Here is a 24523-nt window from a genome sequence, read left to right on the forward strand (position 1 = left end):
TGGGAAGTGTGGTGGGAAGGCCCTCTTGGGACAGTGGCAATGATTGGACTAGCAACCCAGCATTCCTCCATTCGGTGCCAAGGTTACACCCCTCTCATAGGTGGGGACTCTCAAAGTTGGGGTTGGAATCTTGTGGACAATCATTTAATTCACAATGGCGACAGTCAAGGGAACTACCCCATGCTGAACAATGCTCCAAAGTATCAGGTATCGTGATGAAGTTATCCTTGTATGCACCGGATGCTCATCTCTTATGAAATGAAATAAGAAATAATTGTTTTTATTTAATATATATATATATATATATATAATAATATATGTTTATTATGTTTTTATGTTTGTCTCCAGCAGCTTTGATTTGTGATTATTGCATGGTTTGCCAACATAATCCTTTGATTATATGTAGTATGTCATTTGTTCAAAGATGTGTGTGTGTGCATGTGTGCCTGTGTTGCAAGCATTGTGTTGGTGATATTGCATGCCCTCTGTGTGTGCTTTATAAATGTATACATATATGTGTACATGGCTATAGATGAAGAGAGCTTTTTTCTTCTTTATTTGTTTATTGTTTTACTGTTCACAGCACATCAGGGACCACAAATGTCACACCACATCAAGGTACAGGATTAAACTTTTTTCACTACCAAACTGGAATCAGAAATCCATGTTCTTATGTGCTTCCCCACTCAATAGTTAAAAAGGTGTGCATATTGGTGTCAGTGTACACACACACACACACACACACACACACACACACACACACACACACACACTGACATGCGTACCTTTCGTGAAGTTTTCATAGGCAAAAATATCACATCACTTGGTGGAACAATGCATGTGCATGCACACACATATACAAACACACATGACATAGGCATATATATATATATGCACACACACGCACATACACATCAGCCCACCTGTAATGTTAACTCCAGCTAAACACCTGCATGTATTTGGTTACACTTGCACATGTCATAAGTAGCTCAAATGATCCACACACTTACAGATTTTCTCATTGCACACACACACACACACACACACACACACACACACACACATATACACACACAAACACAAACATACACATGCACACACATACACGCAGACACACATCAGCTTGGAAATATTACCAATATTTGTTTGATTAGTAATAGTTTGTGTGCTACCTTTCACTTTGGTTTCAGGTCAGATTTATGGCCACTTTCTCTCTCTAACATTTTTTAGTGAGGTGATCAGTGGTGTGATGGCCTTCAGTCAGTCAGTCAGTCAGTTATGCCCATCACTCCCCCCGGAGCATAGGCCACTCACAACAGTCTGCCAGAGTCCTCTGTCCTGGGCTACCCTTTCTAATTGTCCCCAGGTGCCCCATCTTCTTGGTGTCTGCCTCGAGATCACGTTGCCAGGCGTTTCTTGGCCTTCCTCTCTTCCGTTTGCCCTGGGTATTCCATTTCAGTGCCTGCCTGGTGATGTTATTGCCTGGCTTCCTCAGGGTGTGCCCGATCCATCTCCATTTTCTGCACCAAATCTCGTCTTCGGCTGGCAGCTGGTTGGTATGCTGCCACAGGTCTGCGTTGCTGATAGTGTCGGGCCAGCGTATCTGGAGGATCCTTCTCAGGCAGCTGTTGATGAAGGTCTGCACTTTTCTGATGGTGGTCTTTGTTGTCCTCCATGTTTCTGCTCCATACAGGACTGACTTGATGTTGGAGTTGGACAGCCTGACTTTGTGCTAATCGACAGCACCTTGGAGCTCCAGATGTTCTTCAGTTGCAAGTATGCTGCCCTCGCTTTGCTGATTCTTGCTCTGACGTCTGCGTCTGTGCCACCGTGCTTGTCGATGATGCTGCCCAAGTACGTGAAGGCCTCTACCTCTTCCAGCTTGCTCCCGTGCACTGTGACTGGGTCCTCTCTTGCTGTGTTGATCTTGAGGATCTTGGTCTTGCCCTTATGGATGTTGAGGCCAACTTCAAGAACTTGTGATGAGGTGGCTGCCAGCTCTGTTGTCTTGTCCTGCATTTGCTGGTGATTGTGGGAAAGCAGGGCCAGGTCATCTGCGAAGTCCAGGTAATCTAGCTGGTCAAGTAGCGTCCACTGGATTCCGTTTCTTCTGTCAACCTTTTTTTTTTTTTTTTTTTAGTACTGTTTTACTGAAAATTTCAGATCTTCGCAGGTGTGGGCCTCTGTTGTAGTGCTACCAGCAAGTCTGTCGGCTAGCTCATTTCCCTTAATACCTGCATGTCCTGGGCAGTACATGTATCCATACATGTAACATTTTTGGAAGCTTTTTCATCTTGGAGTTGCACATTGCCTAGTCTACTCTATATTGTCGAGGTCAGTGAAAGGTCACTGCTGCTGCTTGACCTGGTAACCTCTGAAGGGCTCTCTTCCTTTTCATTGGATATTTGGAGTTCTTCAGTATTACATTAGGACAAGTTTGTCAGTGGATTACTGGATTGTCACTTTTTTAAAGTTTCTTTTTGCCAGTGTTTGTCTGCAGCTCTCTTTCTTTCTGAGTTTCTCTTTCTGTCTCTCTCTTTCTCAGTCTATTTTCTCTCTGTCTCAGTCTCTCTCTTGCTGTCTGTGTGCGATAACTTATTTTATTTTCATGGTCTTATATATATATATATTATGTGTGTGTGTGTGTGTGTGTGTGTGTGTGTGTGTGTGTGTGTGTGTTTATAATATATAATAAATTACAGTGCTGATTTTGTGGAAATATAAATTATACACGTACACACACACACACACACACACACATATATATATATATATATAATTCATAACTTATCATGATGATATATTGGTGTATTTAATTATTTTTGTCTGATTGCTTGGTAAATCTATAGAAAATAGTGAAATAAAAACTTTCAAATTCAGTATGTATGTCTGTGAGCCATCTGATTTTCTTCCTTCTTCCGACCTGATGATGATATGGATACTTATATAGCGCCTATCCTTGGTCAGAGACCAAGCTCTTAGCGCTTTACAAACACGGTGTCATTTGCACAACAGGCTGCTTACCTGGGTAGAGCTGAATGAAGGCTGCCATTGAGCGCTGATAACTTATTTCCTGTGTCATTCATTTAGATGTCAGGCTCGCACACATACATACTCATAAAGACATGTAACAAAAAACAAGAACATTTGACGTATATGACCGGTCTATTTATTTACCCCTCCATGTAGGCAGCCATACTCCATTTTTAACCATTTTCAGTGGTATACATGCTGGGTATGTTCATGTTTCCATAACCCACCAAACGCTGACATGGATTACAGGATGTTTAATGTGCATATTTGATCTTCTCTGTGCGTATACACATGGAGAGGATTCAGGCGCTAGCAGGTCTGCACATATGTTGACTTGAGAGATCGGAAAAATCTCAACCCTTTACACACCAGGCGCTATCACCGATATTCAAACCCGGGACCCTCACATTGAAAGTCCAATGCTTTGAGCACTCGGCTACTGCGCCACCCCACCCACCTCCCCAGCTCTCTCTTTCAGTTTCCTTAGTTTCTTTCTTTCTCTCTCTCTCTGTCTATTACCATTACTGGATTCAAGTCTGGATATATATAGGATCTGTTTTGTTTGTTTTTGTTTGGTGCAGTGTGAATTCTGTTTAGTCACTCCTAATTTTAAAGTAAATGTACAATATGAACATATTTATGTGTATATTTTTTTAATAGCTAGTTATAGTCTACCTAGGCTAGACTAAAAATTGGTGACTCTTGTCCTGTATCATGTGATAATAATAAATAATAATAATGGTATTTATATAGCGCTGGATCTTGTGCAGAGACAAATCAAAGCGCTTTCGCACCAGTCATTCACACGCATGCATAACTCTAATACTGTAGAAACTAAAGACAAGGAAGGGCAGGCAAGGGAGGCTATTTTGGGAAGAGGTGGGTTTTAAGGCCAGACTTGAAAGAGCTGAGTGTGGAGACTTGACGAAGCGAAAAAGGAAGTTCATTCCAATCGCAAGGTCCAGAAACAGAGAAAGAACGGCGGCCAACAGTCGAGTGTTTGAATCTGGGTATGCGTAAACAGAGTGGATCCGAGGCCGATCGTAGTGAGCGAGATGGAGTGTAGAGGTGAAGGCAGCCGCAGAGATAGGAAGGGGCAGTTTTGTGAATGCATCTATAACATAGAGTGCTGATCTTGTACTTTATTCGGTGTGAGACAGGGAGCCAGTGGAGATGTTGTAAAAGAGGAGTGATGTGCTCAGATCTTTTCTTTCTGAGGACGAGTCGGGCAGCAGAGTTTTGTATGCGCTGAAGGGACTGAATGGATGAAGCAGGCATACCAGACAATAGAGAGTTACAGTAGTCAAGGTGAGAGAGAATGAGAGAAACAAGTCTAGATGTTGCGTCAGTGGACAGATATTTCCGGACGGCACTGATGCGTCGCAGTTGACAGTAGCAGGACTGACATGTCTGACTGATAAATTTTTGAATGGACAGTGTATTGTCAAGGACAACACCGAGGTTCCTGACTGACGTGGAAAGAGGGATGGATGTACTGCCAAGTTTGATTGTGTCAATTGTGATGGAAGACAGTTTTTGTGATGTATGTGTTTTCTCACTGAAATTGAAATTTAGGAATCCTTTTTTTCTTTCACTTCAGTTCCACTTTTTGTTCAACCTAAAGATTTTCAAAAAAGTTGGTTGAACACTCTACCTAATGGAAAATAAGTTCTTTTCAGAAAAAAGAACCTTCCTTCTGATGTGTTACACTGTGGTTCCAAACTGGTGCAATTCATAAATCACTTGTTGTTGCAGCATTACCTTTTCAGCTGTTTCCTGCATTACTGGGTTTTTTGTTTTTTTTAATATGTATTATTTTCTAAATTTAATTAGTATCTTTTTAGAGTATTGTTAGCTACTCTGTTTTTTTAACTCCCCCCAGCTCCTCAGTTTCACTGACCTTTTAATTTTAGTGTGTGTGTGTGTGTGTGTGTGTGTGTGTGTGTGTGACATTTGGATTTAACATCGACACCCATCTCAGGTGATATTTTATGGCCATTTGGGAAATCCATTTCCGGAAATTTTTGGGAGAGGATGATTTATTTAATAATAACAGTACAATGACACCTTTGGAATGACAACAGGTTCAGATGAGCAGCAAAGATAACAGTTTTTATATATGTATTGGTGTCTGTAACTCAGTGATTCTAACTCGCAAGATTTGGACTGTAGTGTAGGCTCTACATTCTTCTGACTCAGCTAATCAGGCATCCATCAGTGCATGTCTGTCTGTTTGTTTACTTTAAATTTGGTTCTCAAACTCAAAGTCTCTCTTTTTTCTTCCCCCCCCCCCCTCCCCTCTCTCTGTCATCCCTCTGTCTTCCAAACTCTTCCCGTCCTGTGTATTATATATAGAATATTTGGCTGACATGTGGTATGTTTTGTAGAACTGACAGTGCATTATACTATATTATACTATAGGAGTTGCAAAATATTTGGCTGACATGTGGTGAATTTTGTAGTTCTAACTCTGTTGCTGTTGGCACTAACAGCTCATGATGATGTGTGCAGGTTGGGGAGAGGATACGAGTCATCCTCGACTGTGAAGACAACACGTTAGCCTTTGAAAAAAACTATGAGTTTTTAGGTGAGTCATTTTCAAAACCCTGTGAAAATAACATGTTGGCATTTGAACCTCGTCCAAAAAACAAACAAACAAATAAACATGCAAAACAAAAAACAACAACAAAACCCTGTGAAAATAACATGCTGGCATTTGAACCTCTTCCAAAAAACAAACAAACAAACAAATAAACATGCAAAACAAAAAAACAACAACAAAACCCTGTGAAAATAACATGGCATTTGAACCTCTTCCAAAAAACCATACAAACAAATAAACAAATAAAACAAAAAAACAAACAAAACAACCCACATAGATTTTTTTTTGGTGCGAAAACAAAATATTATGAGTCACATCCAAATGTGAAGAGAACATGCTAACCATAATATTTGGATATATATATATATATATTTTTTTTTTTCTCTCTCTCTCTGTATAGTGTTATGTTCTTGACAACTTTTATTTTAAATAGTCCAGTTCCATTCAGTTGTAATGTTATTTATTTATTGTTTTTTTTCTATTGTTATCTTTTTTCATTTTATTTATTTATTCATTTTAAATGCTTCTGCAGCAATGTCAGTATTTGGAGAGGAGAAAGTTTTAAGGTTTTTAACTCAAAGGTTAAAACTATGAAGATATTTTATTTTTGGTTCAATTAGTCATGATTCTTATGGTTTCAAAATCTTTTCAGTTAGTGAATATGAAATATTCATTATTGTTCATTCCTTTTGTAAAGATGTTAATGTTTCCATAATCATATTCATAATGTTCAGTTCTCTTTGTTTTTTACTTACATTATTGCATTGATTTTTTTTTTTTTATTGATACGGATACTTATTTGTTATTTATTATATTGTGTATCCTTTGTCAGAGACAAAGCTGTATATCACCTACTGTTTCTTTGTCTAAAGAGTTGGAACGTGGAATCTTAAGCCTCGTGGACATGATTGACTGACTTGTGTAAACAAAGTGAGTCTGTGTTTTAACCCGGTGTTCGGTTGTCTCTGTGTGTGTGTGTGTGTGTGTGTGCCCGTGGTAAACTTTAACATTGCCATTTTCTCTGCAAATACTTTGTCAGTTGACACCAAATTTGGCATAATAACAGGAAAAATTCAGTTCTTTCCGTTCATCTTGATCAAAACAATATTGCACCTCTGACTCTGACCAGTGACTTGTGTTCGAGGCCAGCCTTTTGGCATGGTGTTGTATCTTTGGGGAAAGGCTCACAACTCTGATTTTCTTCACTCCACCCAAGTGTGATTGGGTACCTGACCAGTTTGGGAAGGTTAAAATGGCAGAAGAGGATTGGGCTGTGCCTTCCTGTGTGAAGTCCTACACACAGTATGAGTTCACTGCCTGGATGGCTGTAAAACAAAAGGCTGTGGGACCTATAACCTTTAACCTTAACCTTAACCTATCTCCTGTGTGACCTGGGTGTGTGTGGTGGCAGGTGTGGCGTTCCGAGGGCTGCCCAACACACAGCTGTACCCGGCAGTCTCCGCTGTCTATGGCAACACAGAGATTTCCATGGTGTACCTGGGCCCACCTTTGGATGGTTGACCCTGCACCCGATTGGCTGACAGTTCAAGGTCAAGCCATCATGCTGCACTCCCTTTGTTGCCATGGACACACTGCTCAGTGATGATGTTTCTGGAGTGAGCCTGTGAAACAACTGTTTGGGAGTTGCTTTGTTGGTGTAAAGGGTGTGTGTGCATGTGCGTGCGTGTGTTTTGTGTGTGAGTGTGCACGTATATGTGCTTGTGAGAGAGAGTGAGAGAGAGAGAGAGAGAGTGTGTGTGTGTGTGGTGAGAAATATGAGAAGGGATAAGGGAGTATGGCACTTGTTGAGGCGTGTGTAAGTTTAATGTGTGCGCCTGTTTCTGAAGTTCAGCGTCAGATTCATAACCTTTTCCTCCCCAACCATGAAAACGGGTTTGATGTTGTCATACTGCATACATGTGTATATATTCACATTTTCTTCTTCATTTTTCATTTTTCTTTGTTTATTTTTTTGCATCAGGCATCCTTTCCGAATGGGAGAGAGATGTGTTATATATCCATAAATGGATTGATGGTGTTCATGCACATATGAATGTCATTTGTGGGGGAGGGAGGGGTGATGCCAACAGACATTTTCTGGTGTGTGGGTGGTTGTCTCCAGTCATAAGTCACAGCTGTGTGATGGTGAAAAGTTGAGTGTGTGGTGTGTGTGTGTGTGTGTGTGTGTGTGTGCGTGTGTGTGTGTGTGTGTGTTGTGTGTGTGTGTGATTGGGTGTTTTGCATCACATCCAACTTGTAGGTGTGTGTGTGTGTGTGTGTGATCGGATGTTTAGCATCACATCCAACTTGTAGGGTTCATCTCTGCTGCACGCTTTGCACCAGTTAAAACAACATGAGGCTGATCAAGTGGATTTTCAGCTTGGGTGGTTCTTGGTGCTGTAAGTTGTACAGGCAGTGGCAGTTACCTAGTTTCACAACACTCCCTTCTGTTGCAGAATGCTTCCTTTCCTGGCTAAGTGCTGAAACCTTTTTTGTTTTTTTGTTGTTGTTGGAGCCACAAAACATTAAGGTGATTGACATGATTTTGTATGCAGAGTTCACAAGAAAGGTTAAAGACAGCTTGCACAGATTTCTTCTAGGGGGTATGGTGAAATGATGGCTGAATTTTCGGCAAACAGTGGTGCATGCAGCTAATGAAGTGAGCACAACTCGTAGCCAGAGGTGCATTCTTCCATTTTTTGACATTTAAAAAAAAATATTTAAAAGCCACTGAATGACTAAATTTTGGGCTGAAAGTAAGCATCGATTTTTTCATACGCATTTTTCAAGCTGTTCATGGTGCACTTGTGCCTGAAACTGTGTATTCAGTGAGAGGCCAGTGACAGACCATATGCAGCCTGCATAATGTATCCACAGTCTTTTGAGTTTTGAACACTTTATGAAGACTAAACCTGCTTTTATGAAGAGGTCCTTAATTTTCTTTTGAAGTCTTAATGATACCTTTGACAAGTGTGAGAGTTTGAAATGGAAAACAGTTCACGATATTTTTTTCTTTTCAAACTGGTTTGGTACCTGCGATTGCTGTTTTCTGCACAACCAGTCACACTGAAAGAGCTGTGCCTTCTTTCTGTGTCATTGTCCATCCAGCAAAACCCAGCACTAGTACAGTAGTAGCAGTTGTGGTTTCTTCTTCTTCTTCTTCTCCCTCAACTTTTTGAAGTGTCATTTGGGCGCCACACAAGAGAACTGTTCATCAGATTGCTCCAGGTCTGTCAGTTGTGTCAAAGCCTTGGTCTCAATATACATACTTTCTTTCATGATTAGGCGTGTCTTGGGCAAGTTAAATTAGGAGGAGCCCAGCCCTCCTCAGTCGAGGTTCCATAAGATAAACATATTGGGGAAGAATGTAAAAACGATAGGATGGTGTGCCCACCACATTTGTTCAGGAGGTCTTGGCACACTGTACAGTGCATGCAGTTTTAACTGAGTGTGCTGCACTCTGTGTCTGTGTAATGGGTCAGAGCAGTATCCTGTTTTTTTCATCATTCATGCCACCTGCAGTTAATCATTTATGCTGTTCTATTCTTACGGCCAGAGGAAGACACTGAAGCTTATCAAAAGACCAGAAAGCACTTGTTGCTGACCGACTCACACTGTGACTGCTTGTCAGAGCTTTTGGTGGCATCTTTTACTAGTTTTAGTTAAAATGTGCAGTCAGCAACTTGCAAAGCTGTTCACATAAATTTTCTTCTTCTTCTGTCTCCCAGCACCTGATGTTTTCTTTTTCTTTTTCCTTGGGAGGGGTGGGGGAGACCTATGGCTGGTGATTGTGAACTGAGGTATTGTGCGGGCCAGCAGATCCATTGTTTGCTGACTGATGGCCACATTCTTACATTGAACAAGGTGGAAGTAAAATTGATGAGTGATCTGACCCAGTGAAATAAAATTATGTTATCCGTAATGAAATCAATCAAGAATTGATAGATTGATATGAACTGTTCATAATAAATGTGTGTGATAACCTGGACATGTTCCAGTGAACGTTAGATTGTGGTTTGGGGAAAGTTTGTAAAGAGTTGGGTTAAAGATGATCTGTATATCTCTAAAGATGATCTGTACATCTCTGCTGCATAAGGTGGGGTTCGTACAGTCATGGAAGTCTGAAAGAGTCTGGGGGAAAATGAGAGAACCATTTCCAGGATTGGAAAAGTCATAGGAAAATGTTTCACCCTTCAGTGTTTGGAAAAGTCTTGGAATAAATTAAAACCCTTGACCAGTACCATTTAACAAAGAGCTTAATGCATCATACAGAAACAAACAAAACCCCCCCAAACAATTGAAAAACGATAAAATAGTGAAATTTGAACATCAGTACCAAGATATCTGTAGATCTCTTTCATCGGTGTTGTTGCAGACAATTTGTTTGTTTATTCTGTTTGGCTGTGCGTTTGGTATGGAAGATTTTCAGTCTTGTCTGGAAGAATGAAAAGTTCTTGAAGAAGTATTAGATATTGTTTGGTCAGATCACAGCCATGGGAGCCCTGAATGTGTGTGGTGGTGAGTGACCAGCGGTCTGCATTCATTCCCTGGAATTGTTTCCTGGCTGTGTTGGGGGAATCGTGAAGTCATTGACTGATTGACCACGAGGGATGCAGAATCATGACAGAGGGTTCAGTGCGCACTGTACAGATGTGAACTGCAACGCAGGCTGAAGGGGTGGGGTGGAGGAAGGGGCAGGGGGCGTTGGTAGGGATTGGCAGGGTGGTTTGCCTTTTCTTTTTCTTTTTTTTTTTTTTTACTGTTCTCTTTGTTGTTGTTGATGTAGTTGTATTTGAAATCACAGATGAAAACAATGGCATTGTATTGTTTGTGTTATTGCAGACAGGCAGGCTTGTTTGTGTGTTGGTGCATTTGTGTTGGTGTAAAAAATACAGACTGTATCTTTACATGAATATATAGGGACAGTGTGCAGATGTGTCGTCCTGCTGTTATGCATTGGTCAGTCATTTTGTCAGCTGCGAACCATTGGAGAAAAAGAGTACTCGGTGCCCTTTGTTTTATTTCTGCTGGTCAAAGGTCTAGGTCAGTAGAAGTTTAGGTGGATATGCATTTTACCACAAGGTGGGGGTATTTAAATTAGTTAAAACACCCACCCCCTTTTCAGTCAGAACTGATGGGATACTACAGTGCTGTTTAAAGCATTTTGATGTCAAATTGGTAGGAGACAGTGTGAAGCTGAATACTAAAGTGCTTTGTATAGCTTCCCCTGAATGTATAGCTTCCCTTGAATGACTGTACAAGCAGTGAAACGAGACAAAGTGGGTTGTGTAGTGACTTGCACTTCATTTTTCCCAGTATGAAAGAGCTGTGCTGCCAAATATTTTTTTTTTTTTTTTTTTTTTAAGACAACACAAAATTTGTGGTTTCTATTAAGCCAGTTCAGTTAGATTCATTCAAGAGCAGTAGTTATTTTTCTGGTTCTGATTAACAATAAATTGCATATGTGCTGCTCCATGCTGTTAGATCTAAAAGGTGTGTGAATACTTACAGTGAATTTGGAACATGTTTGGATAACTTACTGTTTGTTGTTGTTGTTGCTGCTTCTTTTTTGTTTTTTGTTTTTGTTTTGTTTTGTAAGTTAGTGTTATAAGGATCGCAACTCAGTCATTATAAAGATAATCAAGGGAGGCATTGTGTACAACTGTGTTTGATATTCAAGTTGACATGCCTGTGACTTTCTTCATATAGTAATGGAGATTGGAAAGGAATCTTTGGCAGCGACATTCTTATATATTCACAGTGTATATCTCAGTGTCAGTGTGTGTGGTATGTATGTGTAGGTGTGTTTGAGCAAAGATTCAATGTGTGCTATAATCATCTGGAGATGGGTGTCTTTTTTGTTGTTGTCTTTTTTCTTTTTTTCTTCAGTATATGTAAGATCAAGTTCTTGAAAAAAACCCAGCAAAAAACAAAAACCATTGCTTACTCGTTTTCATTACCTTCATGGCAGTTTTGTGCTTGTTGCTCATTTCTATGATTTAAGTGTCTAATACAGCTATTTTAAAATCTGCTTTGTCTTTGAAGTTTTCAGAGTGTACTGGAAGTTTTCAGAGTGCATTGGAGATGAATAAATAACTATTTAGAGAGAGTGCTAGTGTGAATAGTCATGGAAGAGAGATTAAAAATGAAAAGAGATTATGCTTGTACCACTAACTAACTTTGCCATATGTCTGACTGCATAAAGGTACCTGTATCAGTGCTTTGTGTCAAGCATTTGAAATTGGGAATAGTGAGCAACAGGTAACTGAAAGTTATGTCTGGTATACCGTATAGTAATATACTTTTGCTAAATCAAGTGCATTTCTTTATATTTATATTGGCTTACAAGTATTCTGAATGTTTTCCCAGTGAGGTGAACAAGTTAATGATAGCCTGCATATCAGTGGTTGTTGCCATTCTAGGAAGGTTGGTTGATGAAGTTTTGGATATATACTGAACCAAAACATGCACAGCTGAAATTTAGCAAGGGACCTTACAGCTTTGGGGAGTCTTCTCTGTTGAATGGCGCTAGGGTGACCTCAGTTGTGTGGATATACACAACTGTGACATTTGCCTCTCACATTTACCACTGACATTTGCCACCTTTTCTTATTCCCCTTGGCTTAGATCAAACTGTTTACCAAGATCAAATGTCACGTCTACCGACTGTGAATTACTGAGTTAGGTTCTTGTTCTTTGAATCTTCCTTTCTGTTTCTTTCTTTCCTTTTTTTTTTTTGCTGTCCAGTCATGTGCACCATTACTGTGGCATTAACTTCCATGCCGCTCATTCTGAATCCTCCATACACAACCACACCTGGGTTCCTCTGCTGAGTCAGCGGTCCACAGGGAATTTCGATGTTAGGAGGCCACACTCTCCAGAGGAGACACTGCTTTGCTGCTGAGTCACTTGAGTTATGTTCAGTGGTGCCTGATTTGTCACTCTATCTTAATCTCCTCAGCTTAAATCAAATGCCTGTCAAACCTACTGACTGTGAATTGCTTAGTCAGGTTCTCATTGTCAGAATCAGTTTGATCAATTTTTGTGCATCAAACAACAGGTGAATGAGAATCAAATGCATCACACTCAAATCTACAGTAAAGTTGACACAACAAAAGACATCAGCACTGCTGCCAGTGTTGTGCATGTGGCAGAATCTTACACAACATTCTTGCTGCATGCCGTTCATTCATGAAAAGGAAAGCTAGACTTGAAATGTAGAAGGTGCTTATGTCAAAAGCTGAATTTAAATTGGTCATACTTACTCTTAAGTCTTACTGAATACACTGTGCTGAAGTACCAGTACAAAGGAACACGGTGGACCTTTTCTACATTTTTGATTGTTAAGATATCCTTTTGAACCACCTCTTTCCGATTATAACAAAAGAGTTTCTTTTAACAAATAAAGCTTGGATTAAGGAATGAAAAATAAACTATTAAAAAAAAAAGAAGTAAACTTAAAAAGAACGAAGTGGACTTCTGCATGTTTGCTTTCATACAGTCAGTGTGCATCTGGTGATGAATAGAGCTGCCTTCAGAGCAAATGAGACAAATATGAAGATTGGCAGATTTTCACTTAACAACTTCATTGTTCATTGGAAATAAATTCTATGTTCTGGTGAGAATGGGGTGTAAAAGGAAATATTTCCCCTTTATGATCAAACAGAAATATATTCCCTTTACCATCAGAGTTTCAGTAAATTTGTTTTTTTTTTCTCTCTAGCTGTTTTTTCTTATCTTCTTCTTTTTTCCTTCTTTTATTTTTATTTATTTATTTATCTTTGTGCACAGTAGCAGTGATAGCATGGCATATGATTGTAACACTGCTTTGTTCTACAGTTGAGGGGTCCAGGTACATGGGAGATTTGAGGCCTTGTCACTTGTGTCCTTTCATTGTGATGACCTTGTCTTGGGGTCAGTGTACAGTGCATTTATTCTTCACTGTGTTGGGTTTCTCTAAACTCACAGGGTGGCTGCTTCCCATGAGGTTGTGTCCAAGGGAACATATCACCAACAGCGTATTCATTGGTCCTTCCGACCCCCTTCAAACCCCCTTTTTTTTTAATGGGATTGCAAATGAATGAATAGGCCATGCTCATTTGGCTTTTGTGTCATCAGTCATTTTCAGTGATTAAGTGTCATTCACTTAGGTTGTGCATGTGCTCATCCGTGCATGCTTGTATGTGTACTGTGTGCTTGAGGTGGTCTACTGTTTGTTGTGTGCGATTCTACCAATAGAGTCAGTGTATCTTTACACACACACACATACACAAAAATTGGTGTTGCAAGTTAAAAAAAAAAAAAACAACCCAAAAAAACAACCCATGACAGTACCAATTATAGTTTCTGGACTTTTGAAAGAATGATAAGAGAATGCTGTTTTAATGTTGAAGTCGACATAGTGGAGATATAGCTGATGCAAGTCAAGGTTAACTCTAAGAAGACCCATTGGAGAACAAAAAAGCAAAACAAAAGGAAAAAAAGTTGGAGTATTTTAGTGAAAACTCAGTATGCTTTTTCTGTTTATCTTAGGGGTTGAAGAGTTGAGTTAAATGACCAAGTGGCTCACACTCTTGAAACAAGTTGTTGGGGCCTTCGGACTTGGTTTAGTGAAGGGTGCCATGATGGAAAGGCTGAGTCCTGGATGTCTGTCAAGGTGGGGATCCATCAGGTGTTTGAGTGGTCCTAGGGTAAGGGCATACAAGGCAGAGCTTTTAAATGATAGCTTCGGACAATGAATGTGAGTTCAGATTCAGAAGGGGGCGTGGGGGACGAGGGGTTGGGGGGGTGAAAGAAACTGGCCTTATTGCTTGATGTTGATGTGTTGTCATCCTGGTGGTTGTACTGTCGAGTGTGTCAGGTCCCTTCTCTCCAGTTTACACCTGGAATGGTTTTCATGTCAGGCATGTTATTCTCCCCAAGTCATCACTTTTGATACAGGGACTCTTTACCTACCATCAGAAGGAGCGCATTGGACAATATTTTAAGGCCCTCTTCAAGCATGTTTGTTTGGGTGGTTCTTTTTCTTTTCTGATCAAGTTCACATAAACACAAAGATTAAAGCAAGCGCCTATAACTTTGTGAAAGGTTGAAATATAAACTCCTCTCTGTATTAATTGCACTGGAGAAGAGTAAGTAAGTTGACTGCAGTAAAACAAAAGAAACTGATCTACAAAGTCTACTGAAGAACATATTTCATACATCGTCTGTCTTACTTTCTTTTCAGCCGATTCAGCTTGAGGAGCAAAAGATTCAGTTTGGCAGAATCCTAAAGAAAGAAGGTTGAACCAGGGTTGTGGGGAACCTCATTGGGAGGGTCTCTGCTGTTCAGTCTCTAGGTCCTCCATGAAGGAGAAATGGTGCTGGATCACTACCCGACCACACGATGGAGTGGGGCCCCAGTGGTAACGCGTATGCCTGTGAAGTGAGAGAATCAGAGTGCACAGGTTTGAATCCCACACTACCCCCAAAACCGGAGTATGGCTGCCTACATGGTGGTTTTAAAAACGGTCACACACGTAAAAGCCCACTCATGTGCACAGGAGTGAACGTGGGAATAGCAGCCCATGAACGAAGAAGAGAATCCCACACTCACCAGTATTTCCCCATTTCCCCCCTTTCAACCCTCCCTCTCTCCACTAGACCTTGAGTGGTGGTCTGGATGCTAGTCATTTAGATGAGACGATAAACTGAGGTACCGTGTGTGGCAAGCGTTTAATGCATGTAAAAGAACCCACGTCATCAAAAGAGTTGTTCCTGGCAAAATTATGTGGAATGATATGCTTTGATAGGAAAACAAATACAATTGTAGGCAAGGAAAAAAAAGGGTGATGCTGCACTGTAGCGATGACCTCTCCCTGGTGAGAGCAGCCGGAATTTCACACAGAGAAATCTGATGTGACAGAATGTAATACAAGACAAGGCATGACAAGACAAGTGAAGACTGGACATTGCAATACACTATGGATTGCCTCCAGACCAAACACTGACCTTAGAGTAGGGGTGCAAGTCTTCTGAATTTAACCCAGTTTCTGGACTGGGGAGTTTTATCCCCTTAGGGATTGATTTATGACTGTTTCCAGTCCTGATATGGCCCATTGTGGTCAGCTGGGTGGGCTATGATGATAGATTTGATAAACAGATGTAGTTTGCTTCAGGTTTGGATTGTTTTTAGATGTTCTGGATCAAGGGAAATGTACAGTCAGCACTTTTTTGTTTCGTTTTTGAAGTAACTATATTGGTATTCAAATAAAAGTATACCAGTACGATTTTCCTGACTTTGGACACTTGCACCCCTGTTACTGTCGCACTGCATGGAGAAGGAGACAGGAATTCATCCTTTAACTAGTCAATGATCAAGTTCGTCATCGTGGTGCAATGTCTGTCTGAAGTGTTGATTAGACTATCGTGTCAAGTTCAGGTCATGGACACAAAGATTATTTTATTCTCCCAAGCAGAGATAAACTTGCTGGTTATCGGTTCTGGCAAGAAGGCTGGATGCAATTTCTTTCACCTGTATCCATGAGTTGAAATATTCAGGCACAAGTAGGTCATAACTGTAGGAATGTATGGTCAAAAGGTAAACAGTCATGGTAGGTCACAGACTAACATAGCAAAAAAAGCTGTTCATACACATAAATGGAAGCAGTTTCGTAATTTCATATTTGTAATAGTTTTAACCATGGGGGAAAATGTTTTTTCTTCTTCAAAATTTGTGAATATGTGATGTTTATCTACGCTGTAGAGTTTCTAACTGATCCTGATTATATTCGTGTTAAATAACATATATTGCATATAAATGATTTTGATGATCAGAACTTTTTTTTTTTTTTTTTTTTTGGCCTGTGTGCAGAATGCGTTCACTTTATAAACTGATTGCTATTTTTAAACAGAACACGGTAAGGGGAATCAGGTCTTTTTTTCCCCCCCTTTTAAACCATAACACACACACTTTAATATTGCCAAAAACGAATGACTAGTTGCACACAGGACTTCAGTTTATTACCTTATCTGAAAGGCTAGCACCCAGACCACCACTCATTATCTAGAGCAGAAAAGAGGAAGTAGAAAGAAAAACAACAACAACAACAGCACACACACAGGATCTTGGATCTCTTAGGTCTCCACTACCCCTTTGTCCCCAGGTTGTGAGGGGGTTGGGAGGGGGTGGGGGAGGGTGTAGAAGTGGACACAAGTGATGTCTTGGCCACAGTGACTGAGAGAGGGAGCTACACAGTCAGCAGGCAGAGTGGTGGTTCATTGTGCAATTTCTCCCAGGTGTTCAATTTTCTGTGTTTTCCTTTCGCCATTTAGTGATCCATGTGGGAATTGTATTGACAAGTGGCTTTCTGGAGCTGTGAATGATTGATGCTCAAAGAGGTGGTCGATAGGCCTGTGCACTGACTGTATGGCAACGTTAGCAGTAGGTGGAGGACTCAAAAGAAAAGAGACAGAGAGGCAGTTGTCATGTTGATTAAAATTGATTCTTCAAAGTATTTGTGGAAATTTTAATGGTTTATATTTACCATGGCTGTTGCACACCCATTTGTGTTAAAAGCAGACACACACACACACACACACACACACACACACACACACACACAACACACACACACGCACACACACACACACACACACAGTGCATTGAACAGATGGATGTACTGAAACCTGTGAGAGTCAAGAAAGAAATATAAATTATGATGCATGTGTTCAGCTTTACTCAGACGAGAAGATGGTGTGTTTGGCTGAAAATGTAATGTGAAATGTACAAATGATGAAGAATAGAATGAAAGGGTACTTCCAAATCTTTCACACTTCTGTCTGTATGACATTTACTGAAACTGTCCACAACAAACTGTAAAATTACTTTTCTGTACATTTTTTTTTAACTTGATGGTCTACCAACTTTGAAAGCAGTCATTTTGTTGTGAGAAAGAAATGATTGATTTGAGTGGATCTTTTATTTGATGTGGTCACCTTGTGGTGATACTACACAAAAGATTTAATTTGTTCAGATCACTGTTGTTGAAGTTCATCTGTTCATATTGAATTGGTGAAATGTTTATAATTATTGATGTGATTGTTGTCAAAGTTGATCTGTTCATGTTACATTGATAGTATGTCGGTATCAGTGTTCAGTTTGTGTCCTCATTGTGTTCAGTTTATGTCTGAGAGTACAACTGCATGAATCTGTAATTTCACATGCATATTATAATATCTAATTCTGTGTTTATTTTGTGAAAAAGGTCATGTGTATAGATACCGTAAATGTATGGTGGGCTCTACTTTTTGCCAGAACAGATGGACATTGCATGATTGATGTTATGGTTATTAAAGTGTAATATTTTTATTGAACTTTTACAATGTTGTGATTGCTGTTATGATGTTGAAACGTGACCAGAATGGTAACACAAATCGGAGGTAAGGACATGATCCCATTTTTTTTTATGAACACTAATACAATGTTCACAAGACACACTGTTTCAGCATGTATCTGAAAACCCACACAGAAATTGCATTGTCCAATAGTGTTTGAACAAATCTCTGATTGAATCTTCACTGAGAGATGTGTAAGTGACACATTGTAGCAGTGAGCAAGTCTGTGGCAAGTTTGTCAGCCTTTCTGGTGCATGAGCCCAGATCGTATTCAGTCTTGGTCTTGGACCTTACTTTTTTCCCCCTCAGTCTCCTGTTGTCTGCTCTGTCTGTGTGTATTAACCCTCTAAACATTTATCCTGAATTGTGTGTCAGAATGCTCTTCATATTCTGCCCAGAACTCCTCTTCTCGCAGTATGGTCTGTTTTGACCATCTGCATTCTCAGTATTGGACTCGTATGACGTGTTGTTGTATCTGTATGGTTTGTCTGCATACGCATGAAAGTGTGTGTAAGTGTGTGTGTGTGCCCCCCTACCCCCCCCCCCCCTCCCCACGCCCCTCATACAAGCACCAATACCCATCAGTTGTGAATTTGCTCTATTTGTGCATGTGTAAATAATCACTTATATAATATATGCCCTGGCTGTCAAGCCAATTGCTGTTGTTAATGTTGAAGGAGTGATGTCAACTGGGATATTCCTCATTTGTGCAACACTTGAGTTGGCAGGTTATTTTAAACCACTCTGGTCATTGTAGGATGTGGGGGGGGGAAAAAAATCCCCCAAAGATGCTGAAATGGAAAATTTCTTGTCTTCTGGAACTTTGAAGTGAAAAATCCCATTCATCTTTCTTGGATTTTGAAATGGAAAATCCCCTTTGTATCCCATGATTCTGAAAAAGTGGCAAAATGGTTAAGACACTTATCAGGCAGTACAGTGTGCATGAAGGTCTGGGTTCAAATTTTGGTCGCGCTCTTTCTCCCAGGTTTGACTGGAAAATCAAACTGAGCATCTAGTCATTTGGATGAGATGATAAATTGAAGTCCTGTGTGCAGCATGTATTTGGTGCATTGAAAAAAGGCCATGGTAATGTAAGTGTTGAGCTCTGGCAAAATTATGCAGAAGAAACCCACTCTGATACGTACAGAAATACATGTGCATGCACTCAATGCCTAAGCATGTTGGATTACATTGCTGGTCAGGCATCCACCAAGCAGATGTGGTGTAGTGTATATGAACTTGTCTGAATGCAGTGACGTGTCCTTGAGAAACAAAAACTGAAATCCCCCTTGACACCCTTCGATTATGAAATGGAAAAAACCTATTTGTCTTGTTGTAGGATTATGAAATGAAAAATTCCCTGTGTCAACCCCAAAAATATGAAATTATGGGAAAAGAAGAAGAATAATGAATCGGAAAATTTCCCTTGTCTCCTGTGATTATGAAACAGAAAATGCTGTTTTCTAAGGGCTATGAAATGGTTTTTGGATTTTAAAGTGGTAAAATATCCAACGTCTCCCTGGAACATCCAATTCTGTCCTTTGTTACTGTAACACCTCCTGTACTACAGAGTTGGACAGTAGGGGTGTGTGATGGCACCAAAAAGCTTTTTTCCCCTCCTCCTCATCTGCCATTTCCATCAAGTTTTCTCACTCAGTTCTCCTCCTGCCGGCAAATAGATCTCTCACATCTTACCTGTTATTACTGTATGATTTGTGTGTGTGTGTGTGTGTGTGTGTGTGTGTGTGTGTGTGTGTGTGTGTTTCACCTTTCCTGTCATAATTAGCAGGTTCCCTCTTTTCTGTCTTCCCATAGCTGTATTTCCAGCAGCTTTTTTTCTTCTTTTTTCCTGTCTTCTCATTCTGACTATCAGCAGAACGTTTTCTTTGTCTTCTCATTGTACCTGTCATTATCCTTTTTTTTTTATCGTCTAGTCTGCCATTACCAACAAACTGTGTTGTTTTCTGTCTCGCCTGTCCTTCATTTTTTGGTGCATAGTTTGTCCCATTTCTATCTTCGCTATCTCTTGTTTTTCTTTTCTTTTTGTTTCTCCATCCTACCTCTTCACACACACACACACACTCTCTCTCTGTGATGGATTAGGGTGAAAATGTGGCAGTGAATGATTGAGTCCATTGTCTAGGGTAGACCAGTATGATTTTTTTTAAACCATGTAATGAGATCTGTAGTGACAAGAGTACAGGGAGGCAAAGCATCACAACAGGGTAAACTGCAGTAGGATGCAGTGTAGCACTGATCGTTTCTACACAGACTGTGACACAGTACATTAAAATGTGACACATTAGAATATGAACAACACAACATGACAAAACAACACAATATAATAACTTGACAATACAGTTACATAAAACTGTATTTGACCCGATCATGATGAAATAACATTTTGAAACATAGACGCATTTATCATAACAAGGGAATTAGCTTGTTAAAAAAAAAAGTGAGATAATGAGATGGATGGCTGAAGACAGTATTTAATCTGAATCTGATAACCTTGGTTAGTCAAACAATGGGTGTCCTTTGGAGAAGACTGAAATTCAGGTATTGTGTAAAATATAGCCATGATCTGTATCACAGTGGTCTGATTATAGTGTTCTCAGATCAGTGCACTTAAGAATCCCTTCAAAATGAACAAAAAAAGAGATGTTACCCATGTTGAATTGTATCCTGTTAACCATCGATTGACTCATGCCACTGTGGACAGATCAAAATGTGAAATATGCAGCAGCAGCTAAGTGGTTTATCAGAGCACTTGACTTGAAAGTAACAGATCCTTTCAATCCTGATATTGCGTAGGTTTTTGTCCCCTTTGCCCATCCCACCCTCACTCCCTCACCACACAAAGCCGCAAACACTTAACATTCACACACTCAAGTGCATACCTAAACCTACCACACAGTGACAAAGCTCAGTGATTTGCAATCTGATTGCTAATCAGATAAAACAGAAACCAGGCACTACGTAATAGATAAAATAGGCAATACTATGATTTTAAGCATAAATTAACCCTTTGAGTGTCCCAGGACAGAAATTTCTGTCCCTTTCTGGTGTGTAGAAAAGAGCCCCAGGATGTAAATTTCTGTTCATACATTTGTAGACATTTTGTTTATATCACAAAATCATTGAATTTATTTGAAATTGTCATGATTGATTAGCTTTTCATTTTCTTTTCAGAAAATTTAGGTTCTAGAGTCGTGCCCCCTAGGGGAAGCAGGGTGTCTTTCAGCATCCCTGCCTTCTGGAAATTATGTGCAAGAAATTTCCTCTTTTCTATTACTCTTTGTTTCTGCCTTTTTTTTTCTTTCTTCACTGTTGTCTCCTTTTTCTGCCTTCCCAGGCCATTCCCCTTTCTTTTTTCAAGCAAGCCTCGACACTTTTGTTCTCTTTTCTGCAGTCTGTGATGTACTATCTGTGCTGATTTGCTCTGATGATTAGGTAGTGAGATGTAAACACTGGGATGGGCACTAGCTGCCCATTCTGTAGTGTTATTTGCCAATAGGCCTTTATATGTATTTTTTGCTTGGTTTTGAAGTATTGTTTTTTTCCTTATTTTCGATTTTTTGTAATCTGGGGATGATAAATGGCTGGCATCCTCTGCATGGCCTAGTCTTATTTGCCATAAGGAGCTAAATGGCTGGGACACTGTGTCATGAACTGTGTTTTTGTGGGTTTGTCTTAGTGTTTTTTTTTTTGTAGATGTGACAGATTTGTGTTGTCGCGGTTGAGCATTTATATGGTTTGACAGTCCTGATAATGGCCTTGTGTGGTCGGCTGGACAAAAAACAAGAAAAACAAGAACATTCTAAATGCTTTCTTTTAGTCGTTTGCATGAGATATATATATATATATATATATATATATATATCTTGTTTTTATTAATTATTATTTTATTATTTAAAATAATAATTTTATAATAATCACCCTCTGTGACCAAAAGATCTCTTTGCAAATAGTAGTCACTGAGCATAAAATAGGCTTGGCACTGAAAGGGTTCAGGAGAAATGTCACAAAGAACAGTTGTGTCACAAGATACTCTGTGCCTCATACTTTCACTGATTCATTGCATACGGAAAATCCCACGATGATTCCTCACTTGTGTCTTCGAACAACACTGACAAAAACCACTCCATGTGTTAGCAAGTGCACAGGCAACAACACCCCATGGCAGCAGCATATTGAGCTTGAAGAACTAGTTGGCTGATCAGCTGAGTTTGAAATAGAAAAATAGAAAGCATGGCTGGATATATTTAACCCTGTGTGTTCTGAGGCTGGAAGTGTGTGCAGTGTAGAGAGATGTTTATGCATGGTATGTGTGTGGTTGGTGAATATGTTTGCTTACCTGTGAACCCACCTGCTTTGTGACTGATGACGATGAGATTGATGCTGCTGATGGCGGTGATGTGTTTTGTCAAACAATGTGGCTGTTGTGGTGGTGAAGTGATTTTAGAAAAGTGAATAAATGTGACGTGTCAGCAAGCATATTCTGTGTGTGTGTGTGTGTGTGTGTGTGTGTGTGTGTGTGTGTGTGTGAATGCGCTCAGAAATGCTCACTTCTCGCAACACACCCAAACACACATACATCAATAAAATTAGATACTAAAAGCAAAAGGTCATCAGTTCATTCCTCCAAATAGTTATTTGTGGAAAGATTAACAAGTAGCATTATTTTTCAGTTAATTTGCCAAACACACAATTGCCCATTGATTTGGGGGATCCAGTTTAAAAAAGAGAAAAGATTACAGGACATGCATGACTAATTCCAGTCATTCACATCAAGTGACTTAGACCACAGAAATTCACATGCTTGCACACACACAGATCGCACCCTTTATACACACCTTAACACACACACACACTTTGTACAACCACACACATATATTTCTTCTGTCACATACACTCACATATGTCCACAAACCTTAACTCACCTTTTAACATTTGTCCTCATATACACTAAGAATGTTAGGGCAAAAAACCAAACAAAACAAAAAACACCCCAAAGTACAACAGAGGCCGTGTTTGCTCCTGCCTCAGTCAGCAGTTGTTTAACAACCAGAAAATGTTTTCCGAGAAACTGGAGTGTTCCTTGCGGTCTGTGTACAGGAATAAGTTCTGGTACTGTCCTTTCTCCGCTTACCTTCCTGAAGTACAAAGTATGTGTGAAACACAAGATGCAAATAGGAGTTTTGAGAGGAAGCTATAAGGTTGCTGGTTCTGTGTACGGAGGCACTGTCTGAGTGATTTTCCTCCTGGATTTTTTGTGTTTTGTGTCGGCTATAAAATTGTTTGACACCTTATGTTCACTAACCGACATACACATATGTAAAAGCTCTGGTCAAATGAATGTGCTATTGCACAGAGTTCTTGTTGTTGAAGAGTGGCAAAGACTGACTAGCCGCTGTATTGTGCTTACGACTTCTTAAGATAAGCTAAAGAAAGTTGCAAATCCTTGGCATTTGCAGGGGGAATTATGACCATTATAACTGCACGATTTTTAACATTCGCCACTGCCCTTGTGACTTTATCTGTTAAACTTGATGTCAGATCTTTACCGTCTTGTTCCCACTCCTTTTATTTTTCTTCTCTACATCTGCTCTTGCCACTGTTTAACTGAACTGAAGATTGACATCTCCGTTTCTTCTGCTTTCTTCTCTCTCTCTCTCTTTCATGAAGAAGCCTGACAATACTGTATTCCCAGAAACTCTGTAACTTTCCACTTACATTCAATGGTGTTTGACTATTCTTTGATCAATCTATGATAATCCTTGAATAAAGAAGTTGGACAGAGTTGTATCCCTTCCCCTTTCCAACAGACAAGTGCTCTCGACTTTGATACATGTGCTGCATCATTTATGTGAAAGAAAGTAACCACACTTTATCAAGGCATACACAACATACTACTTTGAAATACATATAATATTTGAATAATTTGCACAATACATTATTCTAATTCATTAAAGCAATATATATGAAATGTGTTTCACAATAAACCTCTGGCAGTCGCCAGTATTTTCTCCCCCTCCATTAGACCTTGACTGGTGGTCTGGACGCTAGTCATTAGGATGAGACGAAAAACCAAAGTCCCATGTGCAGCATGCATTTAGTGCAAGCAAAAGAACCCACAGCAACAAAAGATTTGTCCCTGGCAAAAATCTGTAAAAAAAATCCACTTCGATAGGAAAACAAATAAAATTGCAGGCAGAAAAAATACCAAAAAAAAAAAAGAGAAAAAAAGGGTGGCGCTCTCTGTGTAGCCGCGTACTCTTCCTGGGGAGAGCAGCCCAAATTTCACACAGGGAAATCTGTAGTGACAAAAAGAGTAATACAAATACAGATCCCACTTTGAGTAAAGGGAGATTACTTTTCCTGAAAGGTCTACCCACACTTTTCATGGTAAAGAGAGTGATTTCCTTTGTGACAAGAGAAAATGTGAACCAGAAAAAATAATTGTGTTGTTGTACACTCCTTGAACAGAAGTAACTTATCTCTTGCACACAC

At 39.8% G+C, this 24523-nt stretch overlaps 1 protein-coding gene across 1 annotated transcript in view; it reads left to right on the top strand.

Moving 5' to 3' along the window:
• The window catches only part of LOC143288919 (F-box/SPRY domain-containing protein 1-like), a 28769-nt gene that overhangs the window by 544 nt on the left and 3702 nt on the right, over nucleotides 1-24523 (top strand). The window contains exons 1-2 of the mRNA XM_076597594.1: nucleotides 1-207; nucleotides 5545-5620. The exon at nucleotides 1-207 is cut by the window's left edge and continues 544 nt beyond it. Coding sequence (XP_076453709.1) covers nucleotides 1-207; nucleotides 5545-5620 — 283 coding nt within the window. The remainder of the gene's footprint in view (nucleotides 208-5544; nucleotides 5621-24523) is intronic.

This window comes from Babylonia areolata, chromosome 13 (genome assembly GCF_041734735.1).
Source record: "Babylonia areolata isolate BAREFJ2019XMU chromosome 13, ASM4173473v1, whole genome shotgun sequence".
In the NCBI taxonomy this organism is placed as follows: Eukaryota; Metazoa; Mollusca; class Gastropoda; order Neogastropoda; family Buccinidae; genus Babylonia; species Babylonia areolata.